At 39.4% G+C, this 18,770-nt stretch overlaps 1 protein-coding gene across 1 annotated transcript in view; it reads right to left on the bottom strand.

The window, feature by feature from the left end:
• Nucleotides 1–12,578: 12,578 nt before the first annotated feature.
• RAPGEF2 (Rap guanine nucleotide exchange factor 2) overlaps nucleotides 12,579–18,770 on the bottom strand; it is a 265,166-nt gene continuing 258,974 nt past the window's right edge. The window contains 2 exon segments of the mRNA XM_079154511.1: nucleotides 12,579–14,628; nucleotides 15,783–16,088. Of these exon segments, the coding sequence (XP_079010637.1) occupies nucleotides 14,603–14,628; nucleotides 15,783–16,088 (332 nt within the window). The 3' untranslated portion in view covers nucleotides 12,579–14,602.

Below are 18,770 nucleotides of genomic sequence, written 5' to 3'. Positions count from 1 at the left end.
TTGGGTTATACTAGGAAACTAGGCAGGGAAAACAGAGCAGGTTACTCAAGGGCAATCACGGTGGTTACAACTCAAGTTGGTTGCATTCCTACAGGTGTGCACACCAGCACAGAGGATATGCCTCCACTGGACACAGAATGAAGGACCACTTCCTGCTCCTTCATTCAGTTCTGTGGGTAATAGCCACCAATATCTCTCTTTTGGCAGATGACCTGGCAGTGTGTTCCCTGTTTTCCTGAGGCTTTGGCTTAAAACCATCAGTAGTGCTTTTTGAAAACAAAGAAATTTGTTTGCTATCACATTTGTCCTTGAACTCTTTCCCTAGGATTCCAGATTCTAAAGAGGTGATTTTGAGACTTTGCATTAGTAATAGAAAGAAGACATTTCGGGCAATGCCAGCCTGGCTGGGACTAGGGAATTGTAATAGAACATCTACCCGGAATTATTGGGTGCATGGACAACATAAGGAGGAGCCGAAAGGCCACACTGGGGTGGAAAGGAACTTGACTCAGAGAACACTTCTGACCGCTGAAAGCAAGCTTTGTCTTCAGCAGAGAAAAAAGGAGCCCAAAATACATGCAGACTTCCTGCACATGACAAAAAATAAAAATAAAAAGGCATAAATCTACTCTCCATGAGAGCTTTTGGACATTCATGCGTAGTTTTTTTGGTTTATTTTTTGTTTGTTTTTGGTACTGAGACTGGAAGCCAGGACCTCATGCATGTTAAACATATGCTGTACCACTGAACTACAACCTCAGCCTCCATGAACAGCTTTATTTAAACCAGGCCTATTATGCTGACCCCCATATGCTTCCTTTAAAAAGCAATTTACTTGTAGCCCTGCCTGGCTGAAGTCAATAAGATATGTTATGCTCCTCAGCAAACGGTGCTGATAAAGAGAACTTGGGTTACCCTGAAGGAGCGGACTTTTGTGACCTTTACACAGACGAGATTCCAGAATTCAGAGAGAGATAATAATTAGGAGCCAAGCCTCCAATCATAAAATCTGTAGGAACAAGTTTCCATGGTCAGCATAGGCCAAAGTGACCCAGAGTTGCCTTAGATCTTTACCATGTACACTGGGGACTTGGAAGTCTGAAACAATCTGGTGCCAACCAAAAGTCAAGAGATAAACCTGGGTGGGACTCTCTAGAATCTTCCTTGGAACCCCTGATAAAACTGGAGGACAGGAGGGGCACGTTATCCCTCTCCTCTGTGAGAGGGCCCACTGTCTCCCTTGAGAGTGTATCCTTTTTCTCTTTTTATATCTCTCCTAATAAATTCATACCTGCTACTCCGAGTAACATGCCTGAAATCTTTCCAGTGTGATCTCAAGAACCAGTAACTGAGGACTTCTTTCTGCTGCCTTGGCTCCAAAGCACATGCTTAACAGGAAAAGTTAGCATGACTGAAAAATCTGAATCATTCACATACTTCTATCTTAAAAGTTCTCAAAAGAGAAATAATCTCTTTTAAGGATGCCCATGGACAATTGATTTCACTTTCAGAAATAAGTTTGTTGCCATGAAGGAATAAGGGAGGAAAATGATTTGCAATATTTTAAAGAAAGAATATTCTTCAAATGCCTTCTGATTTCCTGATATCATAGCTTAAAGAGCAGAGTACATTTAAAAGTTTTTAAGTTGTAAAATTGCACTCACTACGTGCATTTATTGTTTCCTTTTAATCAATTTTCTCATGCCCTTCCCTTTGTATTTACACACAAACCTCCTCACCTGGGCTCACACAAAAACATACATATTATCTACTTCCTTCATAGTCCTTATGCCACATCAAACAAATTGGCTGAAGTGTTTGCACTGTCAAGAACTTCACAGAGAACAAAAGTTAGAAAGCTGTCCACTTGTAAAATTGAAACTGAAATTTGGTGATACAAGAAGGGAAAGATAGACTGAGTCTCAAAAGAGAAACCCTCGTGAGCTGTTGGAATGCTAGAGTCAGCCATGAACCTTTAAAACACCAAATAAGCATTTGTGAGCAACCCAGCCTGGGCCTTCACCCTTGACTGTACCCTTGACCCACGTCCTTGCCTGAAGAAAGGAACGTGAGGGCAGTCCACTGGAAAAACTGGCACCAAATTGTGTAACTTCGCTCTGGCTCCATCTCTAGTGCAGCCCCTCCATAAATATCAACAGCCCACAACCAGGAGGCTGCAGTCTCTCCCTCTGCAGATGGCCCGCATTCTTCCTTGAATGTGTGTTCCTTGCTTCATCCCCAAAACCTCTCACTCTCTAGATAGTCCACATTCTCCCTTGAATGTGCCTCTGCTTTTTAGAAAAAAAAAAAAAAAAAAAAAAAAAAAGCTGGCACATGCTGAAATTCTTTTCCATCATGTACGCTAGGGACCCCACTTATCCTGAGTCACGGTCTCCCCCTCCAGGAACTCTCCGAGCTCTGATCACAAAATCTTTGTGGCCATTACCTTGAGTCATTTTTTTTTTAAGTGGGAGGGATAAAAAACTTATCTTGTTTTGAGGGTGGAAACAAGCATTCTCCAAGGCTTTTGTGAAGGGGGTGATGTGGAAAGAACTTGAGCCAGAAACCACACCCATGAACTTAGCATGGTTGAAAAAAAAAGTCTAAGGATTTGGCAATTGAGGATTCATAACAAGCTTGAGGATGGAAAGAAGTTCATTTAAAAGTTTCTATTTTGAGAACCACTCTTCAATTAGGCAGGGATCATAATAGAAGAATACCAACTAAAAAAAAAAACAAACTAATTTCCTGGGGTTGGGTGGGTGGTGATGGTAGGAGGGCAGGGAAAGACAAGAGGGGAGGGAGAGGAGAAGAAAGAGCTATTTTATGGTGGAAATAAATTTTAAATACTCACTAAAGAGTATGATTCTGTATTATTTCCCACTTTGTTCCAAAAACACATTTAAGACTGGTTTGAAAATCATTCTAGAGCTCGCGGAAGCCCAGCTCCCTCGTTTTACAGAGGCCATGATGGGGTGGTGTCTTCCTAATCCAGTGGACAGAGGGGACTGAGAGAGAACGAAGCCTCCCCAGCATCCAGAGGCAGGAGGGTGTGTGGGTGAATCACAGAATCTGCTGCAGCAGCAACATGAGCTCCAGCAGAAATGCCACCTTGGTCATTGTTGAGTAAAGTAGCAACTTCCTGGTGAGCCATACGTGAGGAAGGAAAAAAAACCTCACTTACTGCCATTTGTGAGAGATTAACTCAGAAATTCAAGGCCTGTGTGAAAAGTTGATAAGATCCCTTCCGGGTCTGGAAGAGAAATTATTTAAAGTATATATAAATATTTGGTGATACTTAGGGCTGGGGACATAGCTCAGTGGTAGAGCACTTGCCTAGCATTCAGGAGGCCCAGGGTTCCATCCCTAGCACTATGCATATGAATCTGTACAAACACACACACACACACACACCACACACACACACACACACACACACACACTATATATATATATATAATTTCATTGACAAATTGCTTCCTCTTGAGCTGACCACATGAAATGAAATGTCAAATGAAAGGAGCATATTCAGTCTGTTGTGCCCACCAAGAAAGATTCTCTGATTTGGGGGAACTCTGATGGTTACACTTTCTATAGGAGTAAAAGGAAAGAGCTATTCAAATAGCTTGGGTACCATCACACTTAACTGACTTTAATGACACTTGAAATCAAGCAGTCTGATTCAAACCAAGCCAACTCTGGGTTCAGCTATCATGGGCAAAATTATATACTTAAATCTTCAATTAATTAAGTTTATCTGGGAATTGCAGACATGGTTCTTTTGCTACTATCAGAAATATCCAATATGTGAGCTACGTTAACTCTTATTACCATCCCATTACTACTTAATTACTACTATTTCAAAGGAGAGGGGCTTTCTGCTGCATGAGGGCTCTTCACTGTATGTGCCAATTTCATTTTGAAAAAAAAAACTTTGCCAAACTTTACTTAAGTCTGAGAAACCAGTTATTCTTTCAGTAAATAAAATGGAATCTAAGTCAGACTTGGTGGTACACTCCTGTAATCCCAGCTACTAGGCCCTCGCCCAGGGCCCAGTGAGGTTCAGACAGGAGGATAGTGAGTTTGAGACCATTCTGAGGAACCTGGTGTGACCCTGTCTCAAAAAAAAAAGAAAAAAAAAAAAAAGAATAAGGGTTAGGGGTGTAGCTCAGTGGTACAGTGGATGCCTCATATGTGTCAGGCCCTGGGTTCAATGTCTAGTATTGTAAAATAAATAAATAAAATCAAAGTTAAGTTAAAAACAAAGCTAAGGGTTCTTTTTATTCTTTCTATTAGATGCCAAAAATACAACCAAAAGTGTAAAAAAAAGCAATTGTACCTTTTACTATTTTTTCTCTTTAATAAGGTGATATAATCATATTTTTAGATTTTCAATAAGGGGATATTATTTCTCACGTATGTGATTAACTTATGAACCCATATGATAAATGACTATGAACCACAATCCTATCTGCATTCTGGTCTTTTGAGCTCCCACCAAAATCACCCATTCGGCTCTGCTTACATTAGGCTTTTCCTGTTTGCATCTCTGAACTCTTCAAAATCCTCCCCCCAGCAAACTAGCTTCAAAGTCTTCTGAACCACATGGTCAGATTAGTCACATCAATGACCCTACTTTTTTATATTAATTTCTGTTTCAGTCACCTTTTCATCACTATGACTAAAAGACCTGACAAGAACAACATAGAGGAGGAAATTTTTATTTTGGTTCATGGTTTCAGAGGTTCAGTCCACATTTGGTCAACTCCATATCTCTGGGCCCAAGAGGACAACATGACAGAAGTGTATAGTAGAGGAAAGCAGCTCAGGACCTGGCAACAAGGAAGCAGAGAGATCCTACCCTCCAGGAACCCTCAAGGCACAGCACCAGTGAGCCACTTACTCCAGCCACACCCTACCTACCTACAGGTACCACCCAGTGAATTTGTATCAGTGGATAATCTCATAATCTCATAATCTTGTCATTTCACTTGTGAACCTTCTTGCATTGTCTCACACATGAGCTTTTGGGGGACACTTCATATCTAAGCCAAAATACCTCCCAATGCTGGCACATCCTTTTTGGTCAGCTTTTATATTGCTGTGAACAAAACACCTGATAAGAACAACTTAGAAGAGAAACATTTACTTGGTGCTCACAGTTTTCAGAGGTCTCAGTCCATAGACAGTCAATTTTCATTGTTCGGCGCGAAGGTGAAGGCAGCACATCATGGGGAAGGACCCAGTGGAAGAAAGGTACTCAGTTCATGGAAGGGTCAGGAGAGAAAGTCCCCAGGGAAGGGTCCCAGGGAAATGCACCCCTCCCTGCCCCAGTGATCCACCTCCTCTAGCCACACCCCACATGCCTACAGTTAACACCCAGTCAGCCCATTCAAACTGAGCTGGACTGATTAGGTTGTATCTCTCATAAGCCAATGATTTCACTTCTGAGTATTCTTGTATTAACAGGAGCTTTTGGGGGACAACTCATATTCAAACCATAAACACATAAGAACCTCCCATAAAGCACTACCTCTTAAAATGTTTCCCAACCCTCCTAATGGCAGCACTGGTGGACCAAGCCATAGTCCACCACAATGGACCTTGAGGGATGCTCAAACTGCACTCAAAACATAGCAATCATATAACAAGTAATAACATTATAGAGAACCTGGATTATGTTACTTTCCTCTGAAGGGTGTGGAATTTTGTTCTACATGCAGTCAAAATGCAAGTTCATCACCTTGGTCTGTGGGATCTTGTTTTGCCTCTGAACAAAACAATGATCTATCTTCTGAACCTGTTGTGACTACTATTTAGTGTTTGAGCTCTTATTTTCCATGGGCCATACTGGAAGGACTCTCAGGGGAACAGTGAGTTCAACAGAGATACCACTGTTTGGCTTCCCTTCTTTCTAAGAATTGTGACCCTACCAATTTCTGTTTGATTTTGGCAGCTCTCCAGGGCACCCAAACTGTTGTTTGTTTATTTGCATTTTATATTTTATCTAGCATTTGTAATTGTTATAAGCATGAAATTCCAATATAAGTTATTTTCACATCCCTAGGATCAGAACCCCTACATCAAATGCTAAAGAACACAGCTGAAATCACACGTAATTGTACTCAATGCTATTCCCCCAACCCAACTGATGAACAAATAAATCTCTTGCTTAATTTCCTGGGCCATAAATATGTAATATCATTCTGTTTTCTTAAAGCATCAAGATATTAGTAAGCAAGCTTCTTTTAGGTTGAAATGTTTTGATTCATAGCTTCCCTTTAAATAAAGTTGAGTGGTTTGTTTTCTCTTGTTCTAGTGCTAGAGATGGAACTCCAGGACTTTGCCCATGACAGGCAAGCGCTCTACCACTGAGCTACACCACTACCCCTTGATCTTTTTCTTAATTTGCTTTTAAAGGAAAATTTATTCCTGACTTCACACTTTCTGTTCTCAAGGAAATGGCTTTTACCATATTGTTTCTACCTTTTGAAGATGGATATGAGAAATAAACATTATAGAGGTATGTGTGTATGACAAACTGCTGTAGGCCATTAGACTTGCATAGAAATTAATAATAAAAATTTTGAATAATTGCTTTATTAAAGCCATATGTTTAAAAACATACTTTACCATAAGTCACTGTATAGATTTGTCAACATGGACTAAATATTTGGGGAAAAAATATCTTGTATTTAGAAATATCGTAACTACAGCTTATCATTTTTTGAGCACCTGCTCTGTGCCATACCTTAGGAGCTCTTCAGGTAGGTTCCATCTTTTTATCCATTTTCACCAATGAGGAAACTGAGGCATAGGAATTCAAATCCCTGGGCAGGAAAATAGCTCAGTGGTAGAGTGCTTGCATAGTAGCAAGAGGCCCTGAGTTCATCCCAGCACAGCAAAAATATTTTAAAAAGAGAAGAAATTCTAGCTATTGACTTGTAGTCACCACTGGTGAAGAGTCAAAACAAAGCTGTTTAACTTCAGGATTCAATGTATAAATCAAAGAAGGCTAACAGAATCGTGAAGGAATCTTTGACATTTCAAAGCTCCTTTTCAGATCCCTACATCCTGCAGACTTGGTCAAGTCCTAGGACTTGAACTTTCGCTCCTCTCTTATGCTAACAGGGGCACAATGGAATGCAAAGCCTCCAATCTTTGGCCTTGTACAGGACAAGTTGATGGCAGAAGAGACCATGAGTCAGAGTCTCTTAAGAGCAGGCGGGGTAAGTTTTCATCCTGCTGCTCCTGGTGGGGGCCACTTTTTGAGATGAGTCTTTGAAATTACCTATTCCTCATTCTACTTTCCCTGGGCCTAACTTTGCACTGGAAGTGGTTAAAATTTTTCAGGGCTGTGTCCTAAACCTTCCCCCCTCACATTCCCCATTTGGAGCTTTACATTCTATTTGTTCACATCTGCTTGGCTCTTTTGATTCTTCTACACTTTGGCTATCTGAAGTGCTATAATAAAACTAACCAGCTGATCCAGGGTCACACAAATTCTATCATTTAAAAGTAACCATAGGATTCATCGTGCTAGAAATAGCTTGGTTAGATGTAGTGCCAGTTCTCCATTATTTGTAGCCTAAGAAATGAAATGAAATAATGAATCAAATGTGTTTTGGAAAAATGCAGTTAGTCAGTTGTGTGGACTTACCAGTAATTATACCTGAATAGGATAGCCCCCTTCCTCATCCACATCCAGAGTTTTTCCTTGTGGGTGCAGAAGGTGTAATGGGAATAGTGTGAAACTTTGAATCCTTCTTGACTTTTTAAAAAATATCAGTATCATTTTCTATGCCTTTCCTGTCTTTATCAGTATTTCCTTTATCTTAAGTATACAGAGTGGAAATTTTGAGTCTTTTTTTTTTTTTTCTTTTGGCATTACCTTCTAATTCCCATATTCTACTACCCCCCCCCCCCCCCCCCCCCCCCCCCCCCCCGGCCCCAGTGCTGAGGATGGAGCCCAGGGGCCTCATGCATGCTAGGCAAGCCCGCTACCACTGAGCTAATTCTCATATTCTACTGGACACCAAATTCCATTGTTTCCCCCCCCCCCCCTTTTGCATTGCTTTTGTTCTTCCCAGCTCCCCTGATTCCACACTTTCTGGGCCTTTATCAGCCCAGGACTGTATTATGGCTGCAGTTTCCCTGCTGCTGTTTTCCTCACCTCATCTTGCCATCCTGCATCATCCTGCCAAATCAACTCATCCTCTCATACCATGTCTCATCAAAGGTTCTCTTTCTTCTTCTCTCTTTGCCTTCCTTCCTTTTTTCTTTTTATGAGCATTTATTGATCCCTAACTGAATAAAATACAACCTCTGTGTAAACGTTTTGTCCTAGCTTATCTCTGTCCCCTACTTATTCCAACCAGTTTCTCAGTATCTTCTAATCTTCAAGCATATCTTCTCGTTGTCCCACAGCCATGCCAGTGCCTCTTCCTGCTTACTTTGTTCATCTTCTCTTTTACTGGCTCTGTGATGTCCACCTGAAGTTTCTTTGCTATAATTTGTATCCAAAGTGTTCCTCAAAGCCCATGTGTTAAAGACTTCATCCCCAGTCTGTGGTACTTTGGGGAGGTGGAGAAGATGGAGCCCAGTGGAAGTAAGTTAGGTCAAGTGGGGTGTGCCCTTGAAGGGGATATTGGGAGCCTGGACATCCCCACCCCACACACACTTCCTGGCTACCTTGAGGTGGACAGTCCTCCTTTGCCACGCACTTCCACTGTGATGTACTGTGCTGCCACAGGCCCAGAACAACAGAGCCAAGTGACCCTGGACTGAAATCTCTGAAATTGTGAACTAAAGTAAACTTTTCTTTTATTATCTCAGGTATTTTGTCACAGTGATGGAAAGCTGATTAACACATTCTTAAGGGTAGTTCAGTTCGTATTGAGTTTTCACCCCTGTGAATTTCTGTAGCCACACATCATTGAATTCTCAGTCATTTATTGTTTGCCCCTTTAGGTTAACCTCAAAGCCTTGCTAGGTTAAGATTCATTTTTTACTTCTGAATATCAACCATGACAAACAGAGCACTGTTGTTGCCCTTTCAATAAACGCATTGGCTGATTTTGAGTGTCCAGTTAATCTACGTAATTTGGGCCCATGAGGTTGCCTGACACATGTTGATTTATTAAAAACCTTTCCAATTCTGCAAGCACTCTTTGTGGATGCCGTAAACAGAGTAGTTACAGGACATACAAGGACTGTTCTCATTCCCTAGCCCCCTTTGATGAAGGACAAGAACAGGTCACAAAGTCAAACTGCAGGGAGTTGTTGGTCACCTGGATGACAGATCACAGAGCAAACTGTCTGCTGCCACTACTCTTGCCTTTCCTTAACCACATGCTAACCCTGGTCAAGTAGGCTTCTCATTCATGATTTCCACTTATTTGTAGCTTCTTTTGTCTCATGGCTCCTGCATACTGGCTTCTTCTTTTAAAATTTTCACTCTGCACAGAAATTTCCCCAAACAGAACACGATGAATCTGTTAGTTTTATTTCCCTGCTAGGCACAGTGCTCATCCAGAACCCACTTACAGATTGCTGGCAAGCCTATGTTGGCAACTCGTGACTCAGGCATGTCCTCTCATCCTGCTGGGATCAAGGCAATGGGATCCCTTGGTAGGTTTTCCCACCTAGGGTCTGACCCATGGGAAGAACTCCCCTAAAATAAAGAAATAGAACTTGAAGATGCCTCAGTTCACTTTGCTAAAATCCATAAATATCCAACATCTGGCAAAGAGCCTGCACCACAGTAAGTGTACAATGAGTGAAATGAGCCCCCAGCTACATCTAAAAGCATTGTACATGTTCTTCTTAATGCCGAAAGTGATACTGCCATGATCCTAAATCAATTTTCATAAACTTTTGAAAACAATTCCATTCTATATAAATTAATGGTTACTTTGTTGATTCCTATCTGACTCACTGTGTACTTAGGTTAGACATTATTGAAAGTTTCTTAAATTTTATTCAACTATCTAAAGAAAAAAAATGAAATTTGCTTTGTTGAGGCATTGAATACCCTGAGCTAAATGTATTTCACTTTCTCCCCTTCTCTATAACATTGGTCATTTGACTTTACATTTACTTCATTTATTTTATTCTAGGTTTAGTTATTTCTCCCATCATAAAAATTTGTTATAACCTTGATTACCCATGAAATACAGCCTTTTCTAATAGCTTTTAACCTTGCAGTGTTTCAAACATCTCCATAAATTGTACTGTTACATAGCGGTAGCTTATAAAAACCAACTGGGCTCGCATACAGGCAGGAATTTTATTGTGCTTGCCTCCTACTTGGGTAAAACATGGATGTCAATAAATGCACAATTCACAAATTGTTTTTCAAGTCCAGTCGGTGTTTTTGTTTCACTCTCAACTAGGTAAATTCTCATTCACTTTACTGTCCTACAAATCACCTTGGTCTTGGTTGCTGTCTCCCTGTTCATTTCCAATCTATTATTTCCCCCATTAACAAGCTCTGCTCCTTTAATATTTTTAGTGAATCTTCACAGTATCGGGTGCTTCTACAGTCAACAGCTTGACTCCTGGGTTGCTGCATGACCTTTATTCTTTGAGAAAGCTATTTTTAAAGAAGAATATCATGGACTCAAGGACTTGAGAGAGCTTCCTATTTCTTCGACATGGATGTGACAATGTATAAAGAAATACACAGATCTAAGAAGTGTTGATACATGCTTCCTCAATCAGAGATTAGAATCACTTTGAACATTGAGTTTCCAGTGAACTGAGATGAAACATTAATATATGGATTAATGTAAAATCTATACTTCCTAATAGTAGGAAAATGGAGAGAAGCTGAGGAAAGTATTTGTTGGGATTTAACTTACATGTATAAAACGCAGACCCAGGTGGTACTCTTTGATTAGAGAGAACATCAGATTCCTACCTAAACTCTCTCTACCATATTCCTGAAACTTCAGTGTCTGGGGGTGCACCTCCATGGTAGAACACTTACCTAGCATGCACCAGACCACAAAAATTAAAAAAAAAAAAAAAAAAAAAAAAAAAAAATCCATGGCAAAGTGCTATTATTAACACAGATTAAATTCTGTCACTGCTATTGGTTACAATTAGTAAATACTTATTTCTTGAAACCCTGGAGACAGTTCTTTGGCTACAAAGAGGTAATTTAAAATATAGCTAGGCAATAAAACATAAAAGGATTACAAATCATGACTGGCTTTTCATTATCTCCTAGTTTCAACCAAATGCAAAAAGTGATAATCAAGAGGCTATTTTCCAAAACATCAGATTCTTAAGATTTTTGAAAAAAGTTTGAGAAAATTCAACTTTTTGAATGACAGAATAGGGGAGTCCCTAGTAATGGGTTTTAAGATAAACAAATGAAAAGCTGGGCATGGGCTGTACATACCAGTAACTCAGGAGGCTGAGGCAGGAGAATAAGTTTGAGACAAGCCTCAGTAACTTAGTTAGAACCTGTCTTAAAAAACAGAAAGGACTGGGGATGTAGCTCAGTGGTAAAGCACCCCGAAGTTCAATGCTCGGTACAAAAAAAAAAAAAAAAAAAAAAGTAAATAAATAATAAGTAGAGATGAGCCCCGAACAACACAGATGTGAGCAGAAACTTCATTGTTTAAAAGGCACAGGTAAAACTATCAGAATGGCTAAAGGCAACATTTATTTGTTTTGGCTTTAATTTTCCAAATCATTTTAGTGGCCAGATTTTCAAAATTCAGCAAAAAAGTACAAATGCCTCAGAAAGATTTTTGCATTCAGCCAATGAGCAGTTCCCTTCCCTCTGACTCCTTTTTGGCCTTCCTCATCTTTTCTAATGTTTTGTGCATGTTCTTCCATATCATCCTTTCCAGCTTCTGAGACTTACTGAGTGTGTAATAATTTTATTTATGCCTTGCCTGAGGTTAAGGAGAGTCCTTGATCTCAAAATGTGCTTAAACATGCTGCTGCTTAACTGATTTTTCCATTCTAAATATGTGTCCTTTTGATAGACTGAAATATTATCCAGACTTACCATTAGAACTCATAGAGGGCAGGAAGTGTGGCTCAGTGGTAGAGCGCTTGCCTAGCATGCGTGAGGTGTCCCTCCCCAGTGCCACATAGACAAAACAATATTATATTCTAGTTAGAAGTCCATAATCAATAGCTAAATTAAACTCTTAACTTAGTGATCATGACCTTGAACATCATTTTCTGTTTTTTGAAGTCCTTCTTTCTCAATACAAATACTAGGAATCAAAATATTTTGTCCCATACAGATTTTCATTGGGGAGAGATTGAGAAAAAACAGTGTTTTATGCAAATATATTGTGATATCATCTTAATTGTTCACTGAGCCTTAAGAAACTGACAAATCTGAATGTGCTTATGTTGGTGTTAACATTAATGATATTAATTTCCTTGAATCAACGAAAACCTTTCTTAAAAGAAACGGGCAATCGGTAGTTTCTACCAAGCAAGAAGTTAACCCTCTTAAGTCTCTGGAGGATAAGCTTTGGTAGTGAGACTGAAGAACTGTTATTTCCATAATAAAAAGCATGCACAATTCATTAAGAATATACACAAGGCTTTATGTTATATTTATTTATTTTCCAGCTTGTACAAACTGGATGTAGAAGCATAAACATAGTACATTTCTACCATCTTCAACAAAAATATAACCAATATGTACAATTATTGTATTAAAAATACAAAAGGGATACAGACTCCACCAATGTCTTTCTAAAAGACATACAGGTACAAGTAGTATCAAAAGTATGAGGAAATCACCAGTTAATTGTACATTCTGCACGCAACATCACGGAGCGAACTGAGATTAGCAGTCCTATGTTCTACAATTACTTAATGTTTAGATAACATTTGTGCAACTTGTGGTAGAGCTAGATTTCTGTCTTTCTATATGCACATGAGGTCCATAGCCTATATAATAAAACTGGCAAATAATGCATATTACATGTAAAATTACAAATGCATAAATTGACAATGTAATATATAAGCAAGTAGACAAATGCCATGATACAGAAGAGAATTATTAAATAAAGCACTGACATTGTTTGATACAGTGAAAAAACACTGCAATTCGACTTTTAAAATTTGAAGCTATTTACGTTTATCTACTGATCAATATGATCAGCTGAATTTAATGGAAAAAAATCCAAGACCAGCAGTTCCTCACATTTGAGTACTACTCGGATTGGCAGCCTTCACTTTTCCGGAGTCTGTGCAAAAACAACACAAAAATAGAGTGGAGGGGTCATTTTCAGTCATTATAGGGTTAATAGCAGCTGTGAGCAGATGGTTGCTACACTTAGACCTTCTCTCTATGCAGCGTCCATAAAGCCACTTATGAGTTAGTCTCTGGTGACTAACCCACCTTGCAAAGGCTGGCAAATCTAACCAGGTTTTTGATCTTTTATTATGTTTAAAGACTTGTTTATTCCCTAATGCCAATTTGATAAAGGGAGGCTGTCTTGAAAGAGCAGTATTAACAGCTGGCATTAGCTCCAACATTCCAAGCTGCTTTCACTGCAATGCTATCCAGTTATAAATGTTTTCTTTTAAAAAATAAAAACAAAAATATCCTAAAACTCTAAATTAACAAAATCAAAAAAATATAACTTAAAAAATGGGGTTTGCCATCCATTTCAATGGAGCAGGACACACCCTCAGATGACACTGCCCTGCCTCCATAAGGCTCAGACAGGACACAAGAGTCCTGTTTCCCTCCCCTGGCCATGTGCAAACAGTTTTACAGAAGACCCCCCACCCACTGGGGGAGGAGTGGATGGGGTGCCTTGGAATTTAAGTAATTGGCTAACATTTTATACTTCCAGGATAGGGCACTTTGAGGGTGAGGCCAGAAGAACATGGGAAGACAGGATAACAAACCAGGTCTTCCCTTCTTCTTGGTGTGGCCACACCCTGTCCGGCATATTTGGTTTTTTCATTTTTGTTTTTTTGGAAACCCAGGCTGGCAACCCTACTTATGGTTCAAAATAATACTGTAATCATTAAATGGATATAACATTTACTCTCTAAACACATCTTTAAATTCATTTAGGAAAAAAAAAAAAAAAAAAAGACATTGTAAACAAGTGGACAAGCACTGTACTCAGAGGATTTCACTGTTTTCTTTTCTTCCTTGGTGGGTTAAAGGCCCCAAGTAGTTCAATGGCTAGCTGTTCTCATTATCCCAATGAGACCAAGTGCTAGACTGGATTGAAATCTAAAAGGAAGATTTTTAAAAATCCTTCCAGGCATTGAGAAGTGCAGCCAGAGAGAATCATCTTCTTGTGATGATCTTGGAATTTGGAATGACACTGTGTGATGTGGCAGGCAGCAACAGTGGGAGCTCAAAGATTGCTGCACTGTGCATTTCAAGCAACAAAGTCTGAAAAGTGCCAGGGCGATTTCTTCACAGTATTTCACATGCAAAGGGGAAAGGAAGAAGGGGAGAAGAAGCCCCATGCTGCTTTTAAGGCAGGGAAGGAGGCAAACTGGTCCACCATCCTCAGGATGTGAGTTCCAAGGCCCCGGTCTTCTTGTGCTCTCCTTTAGGTGGCTCGTCCAAGGATCCACGACAGCCTGTGCCTCAAACAGCAGACACTTGTTCATCTTCTACAAACACAGCAGGGAAGAAAACAAAACAAACAGATGAGCAAGCAAGTAATTTCCCATGCTATAGAGAGTACCCCACTGATGTGCTAATAACAAATCGTACGTATGTATACATACACTCATCTAAAATTCTGTGTTTTCTAGGCAATTAATAATTTTAAAAGTTTAAAAATGGATATATGATGCATACCTTCATGTACACATACACACATGCAATATTAAAAATACATATTGTTATGTTTATTGGTTGGAAAGTTATGAGTAATAATTCATTTTAAAAAGTTATAAAACTGCAATGTGTTATCTCATTTTTAATAATAAACAGTCACATACATTTAAAAGTCTAGAAGGATATATAAAAAGATGTTAATAGTGGTTATCTGCAAGTTGCAGATTATGACTACGTCATTTATTATATTTCACTTTTTTCTTTAATGATTGTGTAATAAAACAGGTTAAACTGAAAACAAAACCAAAAAAAGAGGGTGGGAGAATATGATCTCTCTCCTTGTACTCAACCCAAGAGAGGCAGGTAGATTTGTAAACTTGTAAAAAGAAGTCAAAAGAGAGAGAAATTACGTCTTTCATTTCCAAGTCAGGTCCAACCCATTAAAGTCCAAATGTAACATTTCCACAGAAAACTTGAACTACCCTTGTTTTATAGGTCAAAATGTTCCTTTAAATTCTTAGAGACAGCAAAAACTTGTGAGATTTTTATTTTTAACCTTAAAATAGAGCCACAGAAGTACTTTAATTTTACTAAGAATTAGGAAAGAAATCCAGGCTGGGGTAGTTCAGTGGTAGATCACTTGCCTCACATGCTGGGACTCTGGGTTCCATCCCCAAAACCACAGAAACAAAATCCACTAAAAATCTAAAAAAGACACCCAGTCACGTGCACACTTTATTACAAGTGACCCCTCTGTAATCTGTGGCATTTTTAAAGTCATTTAGAGAAAACGCAAACAAAACCCAGAAACACCTCACATGAAGAAAGCCTTCCAAAGCTTTAAACCTCAGCCTGGATCCCTGATTATGTGACCTCTCGGGTGGGGGGACACAGCTGAGGACATGTAAGAGCACTGATCCCCCTCGAGGCTCATAGGCACCCAAACTGCCCCTCTCCTGCAAAGGTTTTATGAAGATGCATGTACCATCCTCCTCGGCGGAGAAGCCCTGAGACTGGCGAGGGGCGAGGCGCGGGTCGGACTCGCTGGGCTTATGCCACTGAGGTTTGCTCACAGGCCTGCTGCTGGCTGGGAGCCCGGGCGGCTGCTGCCCCGGCGAGGGTCCAGCGGTGTCCGAGGACCGGGCGACCATCCGAGACCTCTGAAGTGCCACGTTGTAGTCTGGAGGTTTCCTGGCTGGATGGGAATGCCCTTCTGGGAAGTCAGTGATGGGGATTCCGATGTAGCCCGGTGGGGTTGGGGGCGGCTCTCGATACCTTCCCTCCTTTCGTGCTGCAGCAGAAACAATGTACCAGCTGTTATGAATTTTGTGGAAGACTACTTCACACGACAAATGCTTATAAAACATTAAAATAATTATTAAAACACATATACAGTGTTGCAGCAAATGTGTTCTGATTGGGTTATCCAGGTGTTGTGGCCAGCCAGGAAACAGATGTTAAGTAAAACAAACATCCACCATGGTTACCTCTGTGTGGTCAGTGAAGCTACTAGCAATCTAAGTATGTTTAAAGATAAACAGACTACTTAAAAAAAAAAAAAAAAAAAAAAAAAAATTGTAAGGTTGGGGCTATAGCTCACTGGTAGGTTACCAGTTTAATTCCCAGCACTACAAAAACCAAAAAAACAAAAAACCCTCGTGCTTTATATAGAAAAACAGAAGTGTTAACTGGGTGAACACCTAAACCTTGGATTTATTGTGCAGATTAAAGCAAAGCAAGAACATGACAGGTACCTAGTATTATGCCTAGAACATGTTAGTACTTGCTGAAATTTTCCTTTCTTTTTCTCCCTGCCCCAGAGACGAACAAGTCCATTCCATTTTTTGGTTTGCTTTTATCAACCTGAGAGTCAATTCCATGTTACTTTCAGGTCTCCAGGTTTCACTTTGGGAAACAGTGAATTAAAATAAAGAAGGAAAAGTAGTACAGAAAGAGAGATGCCAATTTTGAAACTAAAACTATGAGGTATTTATTTTTCTGCAAATCCTTTAATTAATTAATTAATGTTCATGACCTACAACATGAAATCTATAAAGTCAAATAAAACTAAAGTTTTAAAGTTTTATTTTCTTGAACTTTCTGAACTCAACTGTTAGGAACTAAAAATCATCCTTTCTTTTCAATAAAATATCTCAGAATGAATTTGTCAATAGAAAGCACTTGACAAATATCAAATTAAGAATATGTTTTAATGCTTGTTATAGTTTGAATCTGGAATGTCTCTAACGGCTCCTATGTTGAAGGTCTGGTCTCCAGCTGATGGAATTATTGGAGGAGGTAGAAACTTTAACAGATGGGACCATCAGTGGAGGAAGTAGGTCACAGGAGGCATGAATTTGAAGGGAAATTTTTGTCCTCAGTCCCTTTTTTCTCACACTTTCTGCTACCTGGATGCCAAGCAGTGAGCAGCTTTGGCTTTGTTCACGCTCTCCCCATCATGTTCTGCCTTGACACAGGCCCAGAAACAATGGAGTCAAGTGGACCATGGACTGAAACTTTAACACTGTGAGTCAAAGTAAAATCTTTTCTCTTTTAAGGTTGACTTTCTCAAGTATTTTGTCTGCAGTGATGAAAAGCTATCACTACTGTTATGTCCCTTATTTAATCTCAGAAGGCTACTAAATTTGACACCCCACTCACAACTATTTGTAAAGCAGGAATAGTTACAATGTCCCTACTAATGAAAGTGATGCCTATATTCCAGATTATATTCCCATATCCTATAATCTATTCCTATTAATTCAACTAAATAGATTTTAAATATGCTAAGGAAAATACATTTTTTTCTATGATTTTACTGAGGGAACGGGTAATACTTTACAAGAGCAGCAGAATCTTTCAGTTACTTATGAATAATTATCTAAGCGCCGTTCTAAGTACTTTTCATAGATTTTCTTTCATCCTCACACCTAACTCTATTAATTACTAAAAAACTCATTTTACAGATGAGGAAATAGGCAGCTCTCTAGTGTCAGAGAGCCTACTAACAAAGTAGTAAAACAAGAATTCCAACCCCATCTGCCTGAGTCTATTGCCTGAACCCTTAGTCTTTATGCAATGAGCAACCTCTGCCTTGCTCTAGTGTGCAGAAAGAATTTATTGGCAGAGATAACAGATGTGTCTACATAACAAAAATCAATCCATTTTGTTTTGACAGGCTGGGGGGACTTGAACCCAGGGCCCTACACATGCTAGGCAACTTGTCTACTATTGAGCAGCAATACCAAGCCCTTTTTTAAATTTTAATTTTGAGACAGGGTCTCCCTAAATTGCTCAGGGTGGCTTGAACTCGTAAATCTTCTTGGTCTCAGCCTCCTAAGCAACTAGTGTTACAAGTAGGCACCACTATGCTTGGCTAATGAAAACGTTTTATTATGCATAGGGTGAAGTGTCTAAATAAAATTTAAGGGTCCACATTTAAAACATTTTCAATTAAAGAAAAAATCCCTCCCTGTGAAAAAATAGGCATCCAATTCCTGATGATTTTTCAGTTTAAAAGAAAACAAATTAGTTAACATCCATAATGACAGTACACTCATACTTGGAGCTAAGATTTACTGGACTGTTTTACTGTCCTACACCCAGGCTCTTAATCACCATTCATATCAAAATCCTGAACTCAGTGCTAATTTGGAAGCCCTGTAAAAGGAGGGAAAGAGCCACAAACACAGACAGGCATGGTGCACAAACCTGTAATCCCAGGGGCTTGGGATGCTGATACAGGAGAATCATGAATTCAAAGCCAACTCCAGCAACTTAACTGAGACCCTAACTGACTTTGTGAGACCCTGTCTCTAAATTTATTTAAAAAAAAAAAAAAAAAAAAAAAAAAGGTGTGGGTTGCTGGCGATGTGCGTAAGAGGTCAAACATCCCAGGTTCAAATTCCCAGTACCAAAAAACCCCACATACAAATAATTTGACTTTTGAAATAATCAGATATAGCCATGATCC

This window comes from Sciurus vulgaris (assembly GCF_902686455.1).
Source record: "Sciurus vulgaris genome assembly, chromosome: 9".
Lineage (NCBI taxonomy): Eukaryota > Metazoa > Chordata > Mammalia > Rodentia > Sciuridae > Sciurus > Sciurus vulgaris.
This window is presented reverse-complemented; position numbering and strand designations above follow the sequence as displayed.